Source organism: Strigops habroptila, chromosome 8 (genome assembly GCF_004027225.2).
Source record: "Strigops habroptila isolate Jane chromosome 8, bStrHab1.2.pri, whole genome shotgun sequence".
NCBI lineage: Eukaryota > Metazoa > Chordata > Aves > Psittaciformes > Psittacidae > Strigops > Strigops habroptila.
Genome location: NC_044284.2, coordinates 5,362,824 through 5,383,596, shown reverse-complemented (window position 1 = coordinate 5,383,596; position 20,773 = coordinate 5,362,824). Strand labels below are relative to the sequence as shown.

Here is a 20,773-nt window from a genome sequence, read left to right as displayed (position 1 = left end):
CAAATTAGTTCATAGAGCACAGAAAAAACTTTTGTAATCCGAATCAAAACTTGCTGAAATATTCCAAGACACTTTTCTTTTATACTAAAAAATCATGTTTCAGGGAGCAGGAAAAAACCTCTTACTTCTCAAACTTATTTATTTACTTGCCAAACCAAACTGGACAGTGGTGCTTTGGTCAAGAAGAAACTTGACAGAAACATGGCTGTTGAGATTCTGACACAGGCAGTCTTACGCTCAGGTGCCAAGTTTCCACCACCCCCTCTTAACATCCTCTTTCCCCTCAACTTCTTGGTTCTTTTGCACTTGTAAAATCACAATCTCACTGCCTCTTAAGAAGGGACAAGACACCACAAAAGGAGGGAAATCAAGACATGATGGATCCAAAATTAAGAAGTCTTTCTTTCTGGAGGAAAACAGAATAAAATCCTTTCAGGTGCTTTTGCACACTGCAAAGGAACAAGACAACCACCACATCCTCTGTATCATTCTTCCTCACAGGTCAGGTAAAACTACAGCATCCTACAGCAACTATCAGAAGGACAGAAGTCTTTTTGTGGATTTTTACTGAACTGCTCTGCAAAACAACAATATTAAGGTGTGATTTTCATTTCATGGAACAGCTTTCTAGGATTTCTAAGTGTAAAGAAACATCTGCCCTGCAATTTCTTGGTTAAATCCCAAGGAATGAGTTTTGCAGTATTCAATATTTCTCCTTTAAGCCAGTTTGTAATCTCTTCATATACCTATTTGATGCAGCTTTAACAATTTTCCTGAAAAAGCAAAATCACTCAGTATTTCCATCATGACCAACTGGTCAACCCTAAAATTCCAAAATGACAGATTTAGTTGCAGCCAGATCACAAGACTAATTGTCTGATATTAAGCATGGATGATTAAAGAAGACTGTGTGTATGAGTGGGACATCTGAAGATGTATTTCAGCACCTGACTTAAAGCAGTTATGATATGGAAACACTTTCAAAAGGTTACTTTCATGCTATCTTAGCAGAAGTACAGCAGACAGATCAGCACACGGGCTTACCATCTTCACCGACCACTGCACAGTTCATTTGAAAACAGAAAGAAACGGGAAATTATTCACATGCAACGACCAGTTCCTAAAAATGTATCTTTAAAATATTACTTAAGAATTAAAACTTTTGTTCAGAAAAACCACACTTTACTATGAGCACAAGAAAAGCAAAAGACAATGATCAGAAATGCACTTCTGCTTTAAGAATTACCGATTCAAAGAATTACTAAGTAATAATGGGTAGTTTAACTTACAAAATTCTGAACTTCATTAAACTACTTTTGCATTTCAGTGTTCTGAATAATATACTAAAGAAATTCTAATGTAGGAGAAGAAACAAACACACAGCCAACACTGCACAAAATAGCAGAATTTGATGATGATGAAGGACTGATCAGCCATATGCAGGTAATTTGTTAATTATAGCTAACAATCCACTACCATTGCTTTTACAAGCCTAATTTCTACAATGTATTTATTATCGCAGTAGAACTACAACAAAGAAAGATCTTTTTCAAGTTTAGAAGTTCGTAATTTTACTTTCTGAAAACAGCATCTGGGTCACTGCTGCTATCCTAGAAATGCTCTAGTCCAGGTAAAAATAAAGACATTTAAAGAGTAAAGACTTTATCCTTAAAGGAAGCAACAAAAATGGGGGACGCCAGAGGTCGTATCTTGGGTCGAGCAATCACAGCATTTTGAAGACCTACCATGCTTTCAATGACTTTAGATAATCCTTTCCAGAGGAACACCAAGCAGCTACCTCTCTGACACAATTTCTGACCCTCAGCCATTGTTAGTGCCGCTGACTGCGGCACGCACGCTAAATCATGATTTCCAGCAATGAGCAAAGTAAAGCACCTTCAAGTGATACTTTGGTAGAAACCTCAGGAAAGTCCAAATATGTAAACTAATAGAATAAACTTCTTGTTCCCTTTAGAAAGGGTCTTCCAAGAAAACATAAGTGAGGTTTACATATTCCTGTTTACGATGCAGCTATTCGGGCATTGGGTGGCACTGAACACAGACCTCTGACAAGCACTAATGCTATCTGGAAATGTTACAGTTTCAATGGATAGCAAGCGTGTAACAGGAGCACTAACGAAGCCAGTTACACTTGCTTACACTAACCTGTTCTACAGCTACTGTTGCTGCTTTCCCTGTACATCAGGATAGGAAAATCTAAGGGGTGAAGCACAGAATGAGAGCAGCCTCATGTGTGATCTCCAGTGCCTTGAGGTGGAATCTTGTACTGGGCATGTTCAACAGAACAGCCAGCACACTCACACATGAGCCTGACACATGCTGATGTTAGTTCTGCATGTCAATACCTCTTGGACATTGTTTTCCAGGGACAAAAGTGGGGAAAAAAGCATCATATCCTAGCCACTAATAAGCACTGAATCAAGATATATTGTAAAAATAAGACTGATTAATGATATGAAAAGAACTATTAGAATTACAGTATCCATTTAGGTTGAAAAGGCACTCGATACATGATAATGCGATGTCTGCTGAAGTGCTTGCAAGAAGATTCAAAATAGATAAAATTTAAATATTCATCCTGAAGATTTACAGAGATTAGCTATTTAACCCTGTGGGATATTTGAGTTAATCCAGATTTGTAGGATACTAGTGTCCCTTGCTAATTTTATGGAAATCTATTCTGTATTAAATTAATTCATTTGTACAACATGAACAATTACTTTTAAGAAGGAAAACAAATTTAAAGATATGGTTTCATTTTCCATTAGCATTCTGTAGTTGCTGGGAGATGATCTTTTGCTTCAGAAGGAGGTTTAAGAACTGTTGTATTACAGGTGTTGATTTGTGAGCCAGGAGTCAATACATTTAGTGATCAGCAAAAGGAAGTATAGTCAAGACCTGAGCCATTTCAACAACTATCTAACCCCTCAGTGAGTACTAAAGGAGGAATGTTCTGTTCGTGACCAGCACAAATTATGAGATAAATGACTCAGAAGGGGAGAGACTGTCCTCCATAAATGCTTAAAGGAACACAAGAACCTTCTAGAAAACGGTGGTAGAAAGGCTATTTCCAAGGTATGTGGGGACTTGAAATAAGATGCCACAACATGATTTAAAGAAAGTTCTAAGTGTAACTCATTACATTTCAGAACGACAGCGAAGGAGCCTCTAAATCATGACTTTACTGCAACATAACACTGCTGTACTTTGATCTCCACGTTATGTCAGCAGTAGTCAACCATTCTTGCACATGAGACAGCAAGTCGATATTGTTCTCAAATATGAATTATATATAATTCAAAGGCATCCAACGATTTGGATCAATAAATATAATAGAATGTACAGAAACTGGGCAGCCTATACTGCCTGCACTGCATAACAGCAGAGTGCCAGCACATTTATCACCAGTACTATAAATGTTGCTAGGCAACCACTCAACATTTCCCTTTGTATTGTCTCCCAAATTCTATTTGCAGAATATGCCACTATAAATTAGTAAATGAATCGATACATCTCAGAAGGTGGCATTTGGCAGTAGAATCTCAGTAATTTTACCGCAAAGAACCTTGCACAAAGAACAACGTATTCATCAGAAAATGCATTAAAATTGTAATGTTTCAAAAAAAATCAGTATTTCAAAATCTGAAGAGCACTGTGTGCTATAGCATTTGATGTATAAAAGAAGTGAAATTCCTCCCTTCTTGGTTCAGTGTCTCGTGCTCAACCCCTATTACTGCAATTAAAAGTCAGCAAATAAGACATCTGCTCTGTCAGATGGTTTTTTGTGGTGACTATACACCCAATGATAAATTACTGCAAGAATGTGTTACATGATGGTAGGAAAACATTTGTGAATGTGAACAACAATGAAGAAAGGTATCAAACACATGCTGAGCACCCTCTTTATAACACCTTTCTTTTAGGCACAAGTATGTAGAATCCCATTGGAGTATTTCTAGTTTGTTTTGTATTTAACCTGCCGGTAACTTCAGTGCAAAGTGAAACAAAGAATCCTGAAAGTGACCTTACAGCCACAGTGTTACTTTTAACAAAGCGAGCCTTATAAGGAGGGTGAAGAGCATGAGAAAAGCCACATCACAAACACACGGCTCATAGCCCATCATGCATTTCAACTTGTTATCAAACTTACCCCTCTTTTGAGGCTTCTGAAAGAAGGAATTCTGGGCTTCCCTGTTTTTATGTCACTCATGCAATAATGCACTGGTTCAATGGAGAATATGGGATACTGGGACCCATTAGGAGTACTGGATGTGTATAAACTAGTAGGGGTTAGGGGTGGGGATTGTGGCTAATGTGGAAATAAAGAAAGCAATAAATAAGCCAAATGTTCATAGTGATTTTAAAATGAAAATTCTGTCTTACAAAAATAAGATTTCCATCCAACACAGAAACAGCTCGTAACGTTCCAGACACATTTACACTATAACTGTACTGGTTTTAAAGGGTTTCTGTCATGAAGTCATCTTCAGAGTTATAGCTTGGTGCAGAGAATGAAGGAATACTCAAAAAGGCTTTGGACTCAACATTTCCAAAAGATTCTAACTAGATCCCCACGCTACCTGTCTCTTAAAACAGGAAGTTCTGCTTTTCCCATTTTTATTTACAGCCAATCTGGAAGCCTGTGTGTTCCTGCTCACTGTTTCTCCCTACATTTCTATGGACCCTACCAGGTGAGCTGAAATAGAAATATGAGGTACCTCTATGGAGATGACTCCAGCAAGTCTTCTCCATCTCTGTAGTCAAGCTGGACTGACACATGGCTGCATGGAGTTCTTAACAGATACCATGGCCAGGACTTCCTCCACTTTCTTCTCTCCCATTTTTCAGACTGCTTCTCTCATTTTGTGTCTCTTATACCTCTGCTTTTTCCCAGGTCCATTTTTCTGTTCTATTTCCTCTGATGCACAAATTGTTCCCTTTCTGAAAGACTTACGTCTTTGACAACATCAAAAACAGGTAAACACATATCTCAAAGTCAAGACCACCGATAGTTCCAGCTAAATGAAGGCCCAAAGGCCACCATGCTACACCAGCTGCAATAAACCCCATATTTTTAAATTAGCTAGCTTGAGAATGTATTTTAAAACCTTTAACTAGTATCTGGAATTAAATATGTATCTCCTGATCAGTATTTTGCTCCCAGCTGCTGTTTAGTAAGGCACTTCTCCATCCTCCCCAAAAACAGGTGAGAAAAAAAATGGGACTGAATATTCCATTTCCTCCAGGTCCTTAAGGAAGAGATGCATATCGTATGTATAAACACATGTACATCTGTAATTCCATACAGAACACATGAGGGCTGACTCTCTGAATGCTACATACAAAGGGAATAAACTGGGGAGAAAAAAAGAGTAAGGACAGCCCTGCCAGCTTTCTTCAGCTGTCATCAGACATGGGGATTTCTTACAACTACAGTAAAAGCCAAGGTCCAGACTGAAAACTAATGTGTATTTCCATAGCTTCCCTCTCCAAAACTGAGAGGTGTCTTCTTGTCACACTGAACAGACTGATCTCACCCGTTCTGCAGCCAAATGCAGTAAGTATGCTAATGCACTGATGCATTTAGGCCATTATCAGTTGTTAATTAAACTGCACGGAAAGTAAAGTGTTTTCACTTTAAGACACAGCTGCATGATACACTGAGGAGGGAATAAGGAATCGGCAATATCCTTCCAGTGAAAATCTGCTTTCTTGGAATACTATCAAGTGGAAAGGAAGTCCTACCGCTAACAAGCTCTAAGACTAGTTTCCTAAAATAAATGGCAGAAACTGACTTGGAGCATTAAAATACCCTCATAGAAATTTGTGGGAATCATTAAAATGACTCACTGATACACTCCAATAGTAAATAGAGACCTAGCATAAGATTTAAATATGTAGATGCTTCATTATTAATTTATATAGCTAATGCATGTATTGATAATCTTTTGTTATTCCATGAAGGCACCTGGCACAGAAAGTGTTAACTGAATCTCAGAATACAAGAAAGGCATAAGCTCTCTGCTTTCCATTTTTTCCTGAGCGTAGCAGTATTTTTACCTACTCCCTAGCAATATTTTTTCTGGGACTTCTACCTGTTCTACAGAAGTTCTACAGAACTTCAACAGTATGTTTTCTCAATGAGGTACTATACATTTTAGTCTTTGCAGACAAACCTCAAGTTTTCAAAGCTAGCAGCAGATATAATAAAAATCTGTATGACACTCCTATATATAAACATCTACAAAACATGACATTTAGAAGGGGGTTGCTTTCTGTAGTGCAACAGAGATCTGAAGTCTGCCCAGTTTTAAAGCACATCCCCCCCCCATTTTTACATTCACAATTAACACCTTTTCTATGCAATTACAGAAGGTCTTTAACAGAATCTTATAAACATTTCAGAAAGAGGAAGCCACTTTTACCAAATAAGTATTAAACACATTCCCAGACACAAATTACTAGGAGAAAAATTAGACAGCTTCCCCCAGGGACTACTTGATTGTAACATGGTAAGTGTCCAACCCCAGTCATACCTTCAGATCTCCTTACACATATTTTAGGAGGCAGTGGCAGGCAAGGGGAAGGTTATTTAAAAATAGATAAGTTGCTGCTTCCACGCACTCTAGACCCTCACATTTTAGTTTTCCAATAATAATTTCTTAATTGTTACCTTTGGCTTCTTTCCAAATAGCCACAGCTTTCCTTTCGATTTCCCCACTGTAGTTTTTGTATCAATTCTCATTCCTTCCTGCTTTGGTGTACTGATGGTTCCATCGGAGATAGTTCTGTAAATATTCTGACTGTAATCTTCAAATGGAAAATCTCCAGGAGGTTCAAAACCAGATTTGAAGCAGTCTATCACTAGTTGAGAGTCCTAAACACAGGACATTGAGGAGTTTAAAAACAGACCAAGCAAACCCATCAACAACTGAAAAGAAAAACACGGAGACATTAAGTTTCCCTTTAATTGCAGAGCTGCACAGATGGGAAGGTGAGAGATAGCTCAGAATGCATGCTTCTGGAGAGAACAAGTAAAGATAACGTATGTTCCTTTTCTCAGTAGTGTTACCATGAGTGTAAGATCAAAGCATACCCTGCTCTTCAGGATCCAGCAGATACTCCCCCCAAGGATAAACCTCAAGGGTTATCCCAAATTTAAAACAGAACATGCTTTAGGGCCAAACTACTACTCCACCTTCTAATCCTTCAACATTAGCACTGAAATGAAGAGAACATTAAGAAACTAAATATAGTAAGATACAATAGGGAAGAACCTGTATTAGAAGGAAGAAGTAGTAAGTTCCAATAGCAGCAATCAAACAGGACACAATGCTATTTTGTTAATTGAACACCCTTTTTTATGGTTGAATGCTACATGCTGGAGAAAATACCAACCATGCTGGTATTCCAGGATGTTTCAGGATAATCAAATAATGTGTCCAAAATCACATACAGTGAGAAAGTGTCAAAGACCTTCAGATCACAAGAAAGTAACAGCACAGGAAGAGAACAGACACAGAAAGTGGAAGTGAGCATTTGGGCTAAAACTGAAGGCACAACACTTTTAAAGTAGACAAATATTTGACAACAGAAAGATAAACGTAGAGGGTAAGTCCGTCCTTTCCCTCTCCACAGTTTCTGTATCAGTTAGATTGCTCGTGCACATTTAGGAAGTTGCTCAATTCTACTTACTCTGTGTTCATCAACTGATTTGGCTGCAAGGATCATCCCTTCTAAACATTTAGAGATAATCGGAATAACCTTGCGCTCAGAGTCAGCAAAGCCTTTGTAGCATTCACTGAGTTTGATAGTCCTTCTTTCATCCATTTCTTGAAGTTGCTGCAAGCACAAAGTGAGATAAAAGAAAGCTTTTATTTGCAGATTCCACCCCCCCCAGTCCTGATGTATGCAGTCACTGTGGTCACCACAGTGTAGTACACAATTTCTCTGCCTTCCCAGTGTTTTTATTTGCTTAACAAAACAGAACTTAATTTTTAAAACAAGTACTTTCAGACACAGACTTAAAATGCACAGAACAGTAATTACAAAGTCTTGATACTATCTGATTTATTCTTTGTTAAACAACATGTACTGTGTCTGCAGCCACCAATTTAGTTCAGACCTTTTGTTTCATGAAAAAAATTTACAGTAAAGAAATGTTACCAGTTTCTACATCTCCTCACTCTCTTATTCAAGTCCCAAATAAATTCTCTATGGTGACAAACAGCTCTATCTTGCTTTTTTTTTTTTATACTTTCCAGTATGTACTAACAAATAGAAAAATCAGGAAAAATCAGAAATATTATGTGTGATTTAGACATGCTCTTTGATTTGAACTACAAACCATTTCCTTTAGAAGTGTGCAACAAAATAAAATACACATTAAGATTTGTAATAAAAGTCTACTGGAACAAAACAAAAAAGAACAAATGGAAGAGAAATAGTATTATGAGTATTTCTCATAATAAAAGCCCTGGACCTTTCACCTAATTAAAGGTGGAAAAAAAACCCAAAAAGCAATAGTACACACATCAATAGGTTATCAAAAATGGGATACGAAGTTGGATCTTTCCTGTATCTGCTCTAGCAATGGCAGATGCCTCCAAAAGCATCCAATTTCAGCTCTCCAAAACAAAGCAACAACCCAGTCATGCTAAATCCCTCTCCCAGGGTTTTCCTCACAGAATGTTACCAAATACCTGCAAGGAAGTAATAAAGATGTAGTCCCAAGAGGAGGCAGGACCAGGCCTTTCTGCTTGTACTGGAGGTTTAAAAAGCCCTAAGTAATATCTTAGAATGATAATGGATTTGAACCCTGGAGAAGTAAAGGCAATAAAACATAACTCTGGCCCAAGCTACAGATGAAGATGATCACACTGTTTCTCCCAGGAGCTGACTGCAATTCCTCCCTCAGTGTGCTAAAGCTAGATCTACTGCAGTGCTGCCTAACAGTTCAAATACTAGAAAATTCTTTCATAAGCCAAGACCATTTTGTCCTGTGATTCCTAGACTTTCTAGTAAGTGTTTTTCAAACTATGAACTCCCTTGTGCTTCTGGAACATATGAAACACTCTTAAGTTGGTGCAGCTTCGAATAAAGTCAGTATTTTCACTTTACTTTTACTCATTCTATGTCTCTGAGTCAGCTTCTGCTGTCACAGTATTCTCCCAAATGGCTGAATGTCAACGCCAACACACTCTGAACTGTCCCTCACCTGACGTCCCCAACTGCTTTACTTTAAACTAGTTTTGCAAGGTCTGTCTTTGAAAGAATCTTAAAAAAATAAAAATCTTAGTAGTTACACAAAGCACCTCAGGAAACCCGCTTTTTAGGTGCAAAGTACTGATCTAATTTGAGCTTTAAGGGTATTTTTATTATTTAGAGAGCTCTGGGGATTGCTGGTAGCATCGATGAAGTAATGACGGGGGGAGTACTTCTGCATCCGATCCACCCATTTTATACCTGCACATGAAATACATCAAACCACAGAGTCACCATTACCTATATGCTTTCCTCCATCTCTGCCAGAGGCAAGTCATTCACACACACACACACAAATATCAAGAGAAATAATGATCAAATCTTATTAGAATGATTGCTTTAAATGTTTGCTCTCACCTTGATGCCTGAAATGTTTATTTTGCCATAGCTCTTCAGCAATATTTAAAAAAAAGAGACTATAAAACAGAAGACCTTCAATTGAAAATACAGCACTATTTTCATTACAAGCCTTAGCATGATTACTGTAAGGAGTGTCTGATGATAAAACACAGGTTGCATCAAGATTCTGCTGATTCTTGATAAAGCGATCCACTAAAATCCCCCAAATAAAGTTCTAAATTTTAAAATCTACCTCTCCCTTGGAAGATCAGACATACTTTCTCTGTTACTTTACCTTATAAATCTGAGGAATGACAATGTAGTAGTGTTTGTGCTGTTCTCCATTAAAATTCTGTAGTTGTGCAGCATATTCATTCTTGTTTTCATCAGCCATATGTGTGCGCAGGTTTAACTGTTGCTTAGCCTGGGAGGAAAGTGTTATCAGTTCAAACACGTCCTGTGTTTTTCAATTACATACAGCATTATTTTACTAACTATGCAAAAACACTCATCACAAGTCATCTAAACTGACTTCCTTATAATTGAAATAAAAAGAATGTGAAACTTCATCTATACTGACAGTCCACAGATCTAATTGTTACATATGATATATAGCAATGATTATTTTAGCTCCCTCAACCACGCTGCTTAAGTGCGTATCCTAAAAATCACAGAAGTGACTGAACATACATATCGCAAGATCCCAAATACCACTAAGCCTTGTGCTATGTGTTGAGATGATGACATCCTCTCAGGAGCTTCACCTTGAGACTAATGAAACATGCTCCCTCTCTGTGCTTTTTTATTGGAACTTTGATTTTGCACATAATATGCAAGCATGTTGTAGACACAATTTTATATACTCAAAGAATGTTGTTCCAGCTCTGATGATAAACAGGCAAATAAAGTATTTTTGTAATAAAGAGAGAGTAAAGAAACAGCACCACTCTCACCTTCTCAACATCAGCTTTTGTCGCATTGGTGTCGTTGTCCAGTCTTTCGTAGCTCTGCTGTGCCTTCTCTGCCTCTCTGCATTCTCTCTCAAATTTCTTTTTGCTCTACAAAAGCCACAAATTGATTGCTTCAGCAGCCACTATCCATCCCCTTTTGGTTTTATACAGTAATTCTGAATTCTAAATATCAAAGCTTCCATATAAATATCTTAAATCCACTAAGTACCTTTAAGTAAATACATTGTTCTCACAGCAAATAAGTCTCAAACCTTTTCAACTTTTCTATTTTAAAACTTAATTCCTTTGAAATACCAGCAAGAAAACAAGCATAATTATGCTATAAAATATCAAAATACAAAATAATCTATTAGAAAGATCCACAGATTATTATAAACAGACAAGTTCGACAAGTCCACTTTCCAGCCTGACTTCAATAATCTGAATAAAGGGGGAGAAGAGGGAGGGAGGTGGCAAAAAGCTTCTTAAACCTGGGCTTGTATGAGTAAAATTTTCAAGTTCCCTTCTGCAGTGATCAATTTTAATTGAATAAATCCAACTAAATTACTTTTAAGGTAGCCTGAAGGATTCATGTACATCACAAGTTCTAAGCATATTCATCATGATCAGTATTCACATCGAGTGGTGTAGCTGCAAGCAGCACAGACAACAGTATTCAAGGTACTTGATGTTCAACATATCCGGCTGTTGTCAAGACAACTGCTGTAGGAAAAACTATCGCAGCTCGAGAAGTTGGTATCTCTAGAGACAAACCAGCAGTACAGCCTCTGTGAGCGCTGTCTCCTGCTTCAGGGACAAGTCAGGCAATGGAGGTCAATGCGCCCCTTAAAGGCTGTATGCATTTAGAAGACTGAGTTTGCACTCAAGTAAATACACTGCACACAACACAACTGATTGTTTGAGGGGAAAACTACCACATCTGCTTCTATTCTGATTGTCTGACCACAAATTAAACTCTAGCATGACACTAAAGCAAGATACTGCTTATCGGGGTCTACAACAACAAAACAGAAATCCGCCTCTCCAGTATTGCTTCACAATAATCTGGATTAAAGATGTAAGAAATTTCTAAGACACAGAACCAGCAGAATATCAGAATGCATCTTGAAAACACTTGGTTGAATTTTGTATCTCCATATCTTTAAAAGAACGTCTCTCAAGAAAAAGGAGGTTATAATCTGTTCTAGAGACATTCTCTTCCTGTATTTCTCTGTTAAAAAGTAATTCTACCTCCTGAGGGTATGACAGTCAATAGCAATATTCTTGATTAGACCTCACGTAACAAGCCCATACAGTGACGTAAGGTTTTATCTTCATATAAATACGCTGTCATTATTAATGGCTCTCTAAACAAGAAGTAGCCTGTGGAGAAGCAACCGAAGTCATCTGTACCCATGCTAAAACCAGATTCCTTTTGGCTGGATAAAAGCCAAGGCTTCACTCAAACATATGCAGCAGAAGCTGTTTATAGATCTTTTTTAAACAGGGAGCTACAAATATATTGAACTGTATTATTTTGGATGTTACTAAGTCTGATTTGGACATTCAGTAACATAACTAAACATTAAAGCCTAAGCAAGACAGATGACAACAGTCCATTTACAGACTGTGTATTATTAACTTCAACAGGAAAAAAACCACATGCAACAAAACGCAAACTCACATTATCCATCTGTTTCCAGCACATGTCCAAATACTGCTGAGCCTTTCGCCCTTCCTGAAGATGCTAAAAATACCACAAATAAGTTTACTTTACATATCTTTTTAGTAGTATTACCATCAGTCTCCGCTCTAGTTGACACACTGCGATGTGCAGTATCTCCCACAAGTTAGCAGTACTCTCTGGAAGACATTACTAATCATGTAATAACAGTATCACAAATGAAAATTACACCTGCAAAAACATTACTAATAAGCACTGTCTCTCAAGATCTTAATTTTTAAGTTTATAACTGTAGTAAACCAGTACATAAAAATACTGAGTAGCTTTAAATATGTGTTTTATAAATTACAAAACCTACTCATTGCCAACTTCATTAACTTGGGTAAACGAATACACTAATGCAATAAAAGACATATTCATTCTGATATCATCAATTGAAAATACAGAAATTACCATTTTCCTCTCAGTTTTTAGATCATGAGAGTATCTCATCAGTTCTCCATACACTCGGTGTCCCATTTCTTCTGCAACTACTTCTCGCTGTCCTGCATAGTCATTCAACTCATTAAGGATGTTAAAAAACGCAATACATGATGTAAACCTGACGGAAAGCACACACACACAAACACACATATACAAACAGTGAGACAGTTTGTTTAAATGGAATTCTTTTAGTACAGTCTGTACTCCTGATTAAATAAATTAAAACAAACCCCCACACATATTTTACAATAAATCTTATCTTAATGGTAACTGAATTATAGTAAAAATGCAAGTTGGGAAAGCCTATGTTGAGCCTAGCATGTACTATATGTTGCAATGTCTCTTCAAACACATTTTATAAGAGTATGGGGTATTGTGGATGGAAAAGAAAGAAGAAGAATACTACCTGGAAAGCCCTGTAGTATAGTGGTATCTCCTAAGCTGCCAACATAGAGGCCTGAGCCTGGGAACGGATACATACGTCCCTAGGCCTGGAGGCTGAACTTGCGGCAGAGATGATGTGCTTGGTAGTCTTGAGGGTGGAACATGCCAATCATACCACTCATATGCATCCCGATGGATGATCTACAGAACGAGCTTTGCTATCAGCTCTGGAGACAGCTGCCTGTTTGCCTGCCCACCTCTTGGCTGGAGGTAAGGTGCCACTATGGCTGGCACTGAAAAGGGGGGAGGAAGAGGAGGGGCAAAGGGTAGAAAGTGTGTGTGGAAGGGAAGAAAGAAAAAGAAACACAGGCACCACATTAAAATATACATCTTTTTCTCTTAACTGTGGAGTACTGCCATCTCCATAGGCTTGGCTCTGGGGAATTCAAATGCCACCCTAGCACTAGAAATCCTATTCCCTGTGGTCCAGGACCTTTAAATAGTCAAAAGAGCAAGAGGAAACCCAAGTGTGAATTCGCAGGCACTCTGCACAGCATGTGCTCTGGCTGCAACCTGAAACGTGCCCATTTCTTTACTTCAGAAGAGTCATCTCTGAACAAAAAAAGTATTGTGTATTTTCTAAATAAATAAAAAAAAAGGCTACTGACATGAACAGCAAAACAAGCACCTCTCTGACAATCAATCAAAAGTAGTTTAGCACAAATTGCTCCTCCACAAACAGACATTCACTTATTTTGTCTCTGGAGTCCAAGCAAGCCAGCAGTTTAGGGACTCTGGTCAAAACCATGCCAATATTGTGTACACTCACGTCTCAACATACAAATGCACTGAAAAACTCTACTAAACTAAGCAAAAAACACAGCCTCAGGACACATCATTGTTTTTGTATGAAAAAAAACACTTAATTGCTTTTCTATTAAAAAACCACTAGACTGTCCACAGCACCCTGAACTACTGCTTTCACACCTCCAGCTAGCTTAAGATCCATTTGGAACAGAGCAAGTACAAGCTGCCATGTTCACTACTTTAAAATACTAACGTAAGTAACTTCAGGTCATGCTTAAGGATTACAACAGAGCTGTAAGGAGCCAAGCGCGAGTCTTTTTTTGTCTCAGTCAATTAAATACTTTATCTTAAAAAACAAAAACAAAAAAGAAAACCCACAACTCCCCCCCCAAAAAAACCCACAAAATAAAACCCACCCAAACAATAAAACAAACAAAACAAAAAAAAACCCTGAAACAAAAAAAGAAACCCGAAACAAACAAAAAAACCCTGAAGCAAACAAAAACCAAACCCGAATCAAAAAACAAACAGTAACAAAAACCCCAACCAAAAACCCCACCAAAAAAAACCCCAAAAAAACCCCCAAAATCAAAAACAAAACCACAACAACAACAACAACAAAAACAAACAAACAAAAAAAAAGAAGGCAAAAAAAAAAAAACCCCACACCCCACACAAAAAGCGCCCCCCACCCCCCTGGGGAAAAAAACCAAATAAAAAACCAAACAAACAAGACAACAAAACAACAAAAAAACCAAACCCTGAAGCAAACAAAAAAAACCCCCAACTGAAACAAACAAACAAACAAACAAACCCCCAACAAAACAAAAACAAAAAAGGGGGGGAACCAAACAAACCCAAAAACCCCCCAAAAACCAAAACAAAAAAACCCAAAACACACCATGAAACAAACCAACCAACCACCCGGGGGGGGGGGGGGGAAAACCCAAAAAGCAAACAAAAAGATGAAATGACAACAGAAAAAAAAAAAAAAAGACCAAAGAAACCCCCACAAAACAAAACACAAACCCAAAACAAAAAACTAAACAAAAACCAAACCACCCTGGGGGAGGGGGGGGTGGGACACAAAAAAACCCAAAAAACCACAAAAAAACCCCACACCCAACAAAAGGAACAAAAAGCAAAAACCCACAATATACCCTGAAAGAGAAAAAAAAGAAGAAAATATAATAAAAAGAAAAAAGAATGAAGAAAAAAAAAGAAAAAAAAGAAAAAAGAAAAAAGAAAAAACAAAGGAAGAAAAAAAAAAGAAAAAAAACAAGCCAAAAAGAAACAAAAAGAAAAAAAACCCAAAACAAACAAAAAAAACCCCAACCAACCCGGGGGGGGGGGGAACGGACCCACAACCAAAAAACAACAAAACAGAGGAAAAAAAAGCCTAAACCAAACAAACCAAAACCAAACACACCCCAAAAGAAGGAGAAAAAAGAAAAAAAAAAAAAAAAGACAAACAGAAAAAAAAACCCCCACCAACCCCGTCCCCCCCCCCCAACCCGGGGGGGACCCAAACCCCAAAACAAACAAACAAAACAAACCACCAAACCACAAACAAAACAACAACCCAAAAACCACACACACCCCCCCCCCCCGCACACACAAAAACCCCACACAACCCCCCCCACCCCCGTGACAGACCAGAGAACCCTCGTTTCTTACGCATAGACCTTGCAATGCCCATTTTTACCTGGGTTCCTCATCTTTGGGCGAACGTTTAGGGCAATACTTCTTCACCAGATTTCTGTAAGGAAGAACAAACCAAAGATGCTGTTTCAGAGTCTCTTTTGAGAAGACACACACACAAACACACAGAAAACTGCGCAAACAGATCATTTATTTTCCATGACTTCAAGGAACAAATCTGTTCCCTCTGTCAGGTTACAAGGGTCCTTGAGATAATAAAGGCAGAAATTTAGCATTGTAAACACTTTAAATCACTGACCCAGAACAATACATTTATAACTATTTCAGAACCTCTATTGCACAGTGACTAGACATAAAATACTGAGTTCTTTATTTAACATCCTTTTCTTACACACAAAAGCAGGTAGCAGACAGGAAAAAACCAAATACATGATCACTGTGTAACATACAGATAGCACACACCGTATGCTATTCCCGTGAGCACAAAACTCCATGCCTCAATTAAGCTTTGAGCGTACATTGAGGACAAAGGTTTTAACCACAGTATCTGCACATCTTCAAGTAGGTTATTTCCAGCAAAGAAGAGGCAACATCTCTTTTCAGGAATAATTTGAAAACACGAGGTTATTAGAGACAAGAAAATCTCCAGAAGATGATCCACAGGACTAGCACTTTACACAGTGTCATCACCCGAGAACACCCATAGGAACTCATTTGCTTATCATACAATGCAGAAACAGCACCTTAAGAAATACACAAACCACATCACCTGCTCTACCCTAAAGCATAAATAACAGAGACACACACTGCTTACACAAACAACTGCAAGAGACTGTTACTAATATCCCAAATCCTGTGAGCAGGAAAAGCAGCCGCACAATTTCACAGACCGGGGGGGTAAGAGGAATGTCCAGTGATTTTTGGAATTCCTATCTTCCTCTACAGCAACCTTCGCTTTAAAATCCAGAGTACACAGGTTCTTTAGCACAGCGTTCTGCCCTGACTTACAATATTGCTTTTCTGACAGGAATGAGCTCTTTTAAAATCCCTGAAATTCGAAAGGATGCATGTTGTCAGTCTTGAAAAAGAAATCCAGCTTTTTAGGAGCTGGATGTTTGTAACTTCAATTGGCAGCATTTTTTATTCTAGCAGTTTTAAGAACTGTCAGGTTTTTCCATGAAACTGAAAATTTCCAAGTAGAACTCTACTACAGTTCTTTTCCTTTCCCTGTGAGGGTTTGTCATGTTTCAACAAATAAAGAATCTGGTTTTGTACGAAAGAAAACCAGGCACGAGACACAGGGGTTTTCTCAAAACACTGTGTTCAGTCATGAAGTATATACCAAAATATGAGCAGGGAGTGGGCGTGGAAATAGCAAGCTTCGGCCCTTTGTGTCTCTTCATGCCCTTAGAAGTCACAACCAGAAAGAACCACCATTATAAGATAGTCAAGTCCTTTTCACATCAATATGTACTAAGAAACAGAATAAATAACTTTTTAAAAACTATCTGCAAATTAAGAACTTTCTCACTGAAGACTCTCCTTGCTATCACGAGAATCCACTGCCCATTGTAACATTCTAATTGGTAGAGATTAAACACAGACATTTTGATTGGAAAATGCCTAAACCCAAGGACGAAAAAATAAAGGATCGCCTTCTTTGCTAAGTAACATTCCCATATTTCCTTTTCCCTCACATTTCTGCTTTGCTCCTCAGTGCTTATTTACAAATGGGAAACTCCTAAAATTTACCTTATTATTATTCTTCACAAGGTGAAATGCATAAGGGTGCAATGCTGTAAGCTGAGCAAGCACACACGAGCCTTTTCAAGGGAAGATTTTCAGAGGTGTTAAAAAGGAGAGAAGAAACCACTTAGAGATGATTTACTAGCACGCTGATTTCTGTAAGTGGTTTCATTTTATAATGCTACTGTTCATTATTTCTAGGAAGACAAAATATTATACAATCCTTTCTCCAACTAAAAGTCAGTTTCATTAGTCATCTTAGTCTAATCATCTACCTTAGGATCACATGAACATAGAGGTTTGAGGCACTGTATGATCAAGATTTAAGATTCAATAACAGCACATGGTACAACAATCAAAGCCAGCATGAAACGACAAGCAAATGCAGAATTTAAAGTTCAAAGAAAAAGACATTGTTCATATGAACAATGAAGCATAAATGGCTTTCCAAAAAGTGAACAGCAACACTTAGAGAAACCAGAGAAATCAGATTTAATCTTTGAAAGAACACAGGTTGAAAAGCAGCGGGTATGACTGTGGATCTGAAGAATGAAGCATCATTTCAACAAGGAGCCAGCTGACGTTTCAAGGGGGCATAACGTTCTTTAACATTATTATCTAAATGTGTGTCTAATCCTTAAGATCCAACTATGGATCTGGACTAGTTTAGAAGAAAACTGCAGCAGTAATTGCAGACCATCAGAACTAAACCGAATCTACGAGGTAAGCTGCTCTATACTTCCTTAGAAAAGTCAATCAATGACACTTGAATCCTCTCTGGAAGTTACAATTTAAACTTTTACAACACTTAGAGCCATCTGGAAGCAGCTTTCATACAAGGACTATCCATGTGCAATTGTGCTGCTCCTGTAATTTTATCAACTTCTTTTCTCAGTATAAATTGGTCTCGGGTCAACACCAGTGAGGCAGCAGCCTGGACAATATTATTAACTTTCGAGAGAAGCAGAACCTCAGCCATGTAGACAAAAGTTCCAAAAAGCACCCTAGTTAATAAATTAAAATTATAGTCATGTACATAAAACATCTACATAAAATTTTAGACATTTGTACAAAATGGCGTTTATCAAAACAAAACTAAGTTTTCTTCAGTCAATTAATACAGATTGTAAAGAATGGAAGCAGCAGCAATATGGTACAATTCGTATTAAGGCAGCAGCTCAGGTACTGTGGCACCTGCTCAAATTAAACCTCTACGGCCCCTACATTACATTATAAATGAGCCTGGGAACACACTCTGAAGTCTGCTTGCGTAAGTCACTAAAACAATGCACTACTACCTAACGGCATTTCATATTTATACATAAAGGAATACTTTTAGTAGGGTTCTGATGGCTGCAGAGATTGCACATCAGTATTATGGATGGCGTGAAAACAATCTCATCAGAAAATGTTTTAACTGAAGAGATGAATCTTTGAGTTTACAAAGCTGACTATCCTTGGAACCATTAAGAATCCGTGTGTTTCAGCTTGCACAAACATCACTGTAAAAGAACACTGCCACATCCATATCTGGATAATATCCAACAGCGTAAATTTTAAGCACCAATCAAAGGAAGAGAGATTTGAGAAATGAACACATATGGTGATAATTTGTGTCCCCAACTTCACATCTGAGCTTACACCCATTTTTAATTATATTTCTAAGATTCTGCATAGAAAAATATGGTAACTATGTCTCAATTTGACTAGACATATGCATATATTAGTGTATTTAGAAAAACACACACATAATAGCGTGCAGAAGGAACATGAAAAATACATTTGGTCAGATTAATCAGACATCTCCAGAGATCACTACGTACAATTTTAAAGGGAAACACTCAAACAGTTCAGGAACAATCACTGCTGTTTTATTTAAACTGACAACAGAGAATCTGACTAAATTCAGAAGTCATATTCTGCACGGTAGTTTCATCTGTAACTGCAGGTCTAACTTGTACTACTGCCTACCATCACAGGCAGTGCAACTCCTCTGTCTTTTCAAGGGTCATAACGCTTCAGACAGCACAAAAAGGGAGTCGAGCTCTAGAATTATTTTGTGTGAGATGTGGAAATAAATAACACAGACTTTCACCTCAGCCCTTTTCGCAACAACACTGATCAAGAACAGCATCTGAGCATTCAGTTACAAAATTCAGACAAGAGCCCAGTAATTTGGCACATAATAAATGTATTTTTTCCTATTATAAAATAACAAATTAAACAGTCATATAGTTAAAATGAAATCTGTTAATCTACAATGTATACTGCAACATGTTTGTCCTGATTCACATTCCTGTAACTCAGTAACAGCAATCTTCGTAATCCTTGGGGTACCCCAACACATTAGTTGAGACCTAAGCTATGCAGAAGTTAAGACTCTCCTTAAGTTAGCTCAAAAAAATGAAACCAGAGTTGCCTTCTTTCAGAGCAAAGAATATTGCAGACAAAGACAAGACAAGCTCTCCAGACACCAGACAGTTTCCACCCCCCCCGTAGACATTTAAGGACTCCTCAGTGGTTTCAATTTTTCTTGTACTTTTTCTCAGTATCAAAAACTGCCTACCAAAGAAGACCAAGGGATTACTTTGCAACCTAAAACCAGCATTTGGACAGGATTCTCAAGTTACTGTTTCTGGCATTACTCTGCAACCATAAACTGCAATAGCTGCATATAATTAAGAACATAGCGAGTTCACCCAAGCAGTTCCTCATACGCTGTACATGCATCCCTTGTTACCTGCAGGAGTCTCGGAACAGATACTGCACCTGGGAAAGTCTCATCACCGAGTTGTGACAATATACAAAAAAAGCAGTTATCAAAATGCAAGGGTATAGGTATACAAAGTGAATATGAATTTCTGCCAGGACACAGATTCTGATTTGTGATAAGCTTATGAAGAACTCACTCAAGTTTTCATCCTTATGTCTATGAGGATAAGATCCATAAACAATCAACAGGATGATCATGGCCCACACTGAAACCAAGACAGATGAAAAAGTACCACCATACACCACCAGCATTATCTCCCTCATTAAACTTGTTTTTTCTTGGCCTCCCATCCAAGTACTAAGAGAGCTGCAGAACTACCAAAAGGTGGACCACTCACTGTACTGTTCATACAGCTACTAAACAAGGGTATAATACATCTCAGTTATAAAGGTCATTTTGAAGAAATTCTCAACACTATTTTTGAGATTGTATTTCATTACAAAAGGAAAAAACCCAATGATAAAGTAGAAATTCTTATCAGAGATATTAATATCGATCTCACTTCAATGCTGCCAGCATTAAAGTTCACCAGAACCAGAGCCCATCCCCAAGATCTCCTGTCTCAAAACTTCTCAGAGCAAGCTACAGGACAGCTAACTCTTCTGGAGGTGAAAATTTTGCTTGATCTCTGTCCCCCTGGGGCCTCAAAACTGTTTTAGA

The 20,773-nt window shown here is 37.9% G+C and overlaps 1 protein-coding gene across 4 annotated transcripts in view; it reads right to left on the bottom strand.

Moving 5' to 3' along the window:
* FNBP1L (formin binding protein 1 like) overlaps positions 1-20,773 on the bottom strand; it is a 58,496-nt gene that overhangs the window by 6,481 nt on the left and 31,242 nt on the right. For 2 of the 4 annotated variants that reach the window (XM_030496479.1, XM_030496478.1), the window contains exons 3-11: positions 15,638-15,691; positions 12,712-12,859; positions 12,259-12,321; positions 10,578-10,682; positions 9,920-10,048; positions 7,717-7,863; positions 6,695-6,898; positions 4,172-4,330; positions 1,045-1,059 (exon numbers count right to left, since the gene is read on the bottom strand). In XM_030496479.1, the coding sequence (XP_030352339.1) occupies positions 1,045-1,059; positions 4,172-4,330; positions 6,695-6,898; positions 7,717-7,863; positions 9,920-10,048; positions 10,578-10,682; positions 12,259-12,321; positions 12,712-12,859; positions 15,638-15,691 (1,024 nt within the window). The remainder of the gene's footprint in view (positions 1-1,044; positions 1,060-4,171; positions 4,331-6,694; positions 6,899-7,716; positions 7,864-9,919; positions 10,049-10,577; positions 10,683-12,258; positions 12,322-12,711; positions 12,860-15,637; positions 15,692-20,773) is intronic. The other 2 variants (XM_030496481.1, XM_030496480.1) reach the window with 1 other exon arrangement.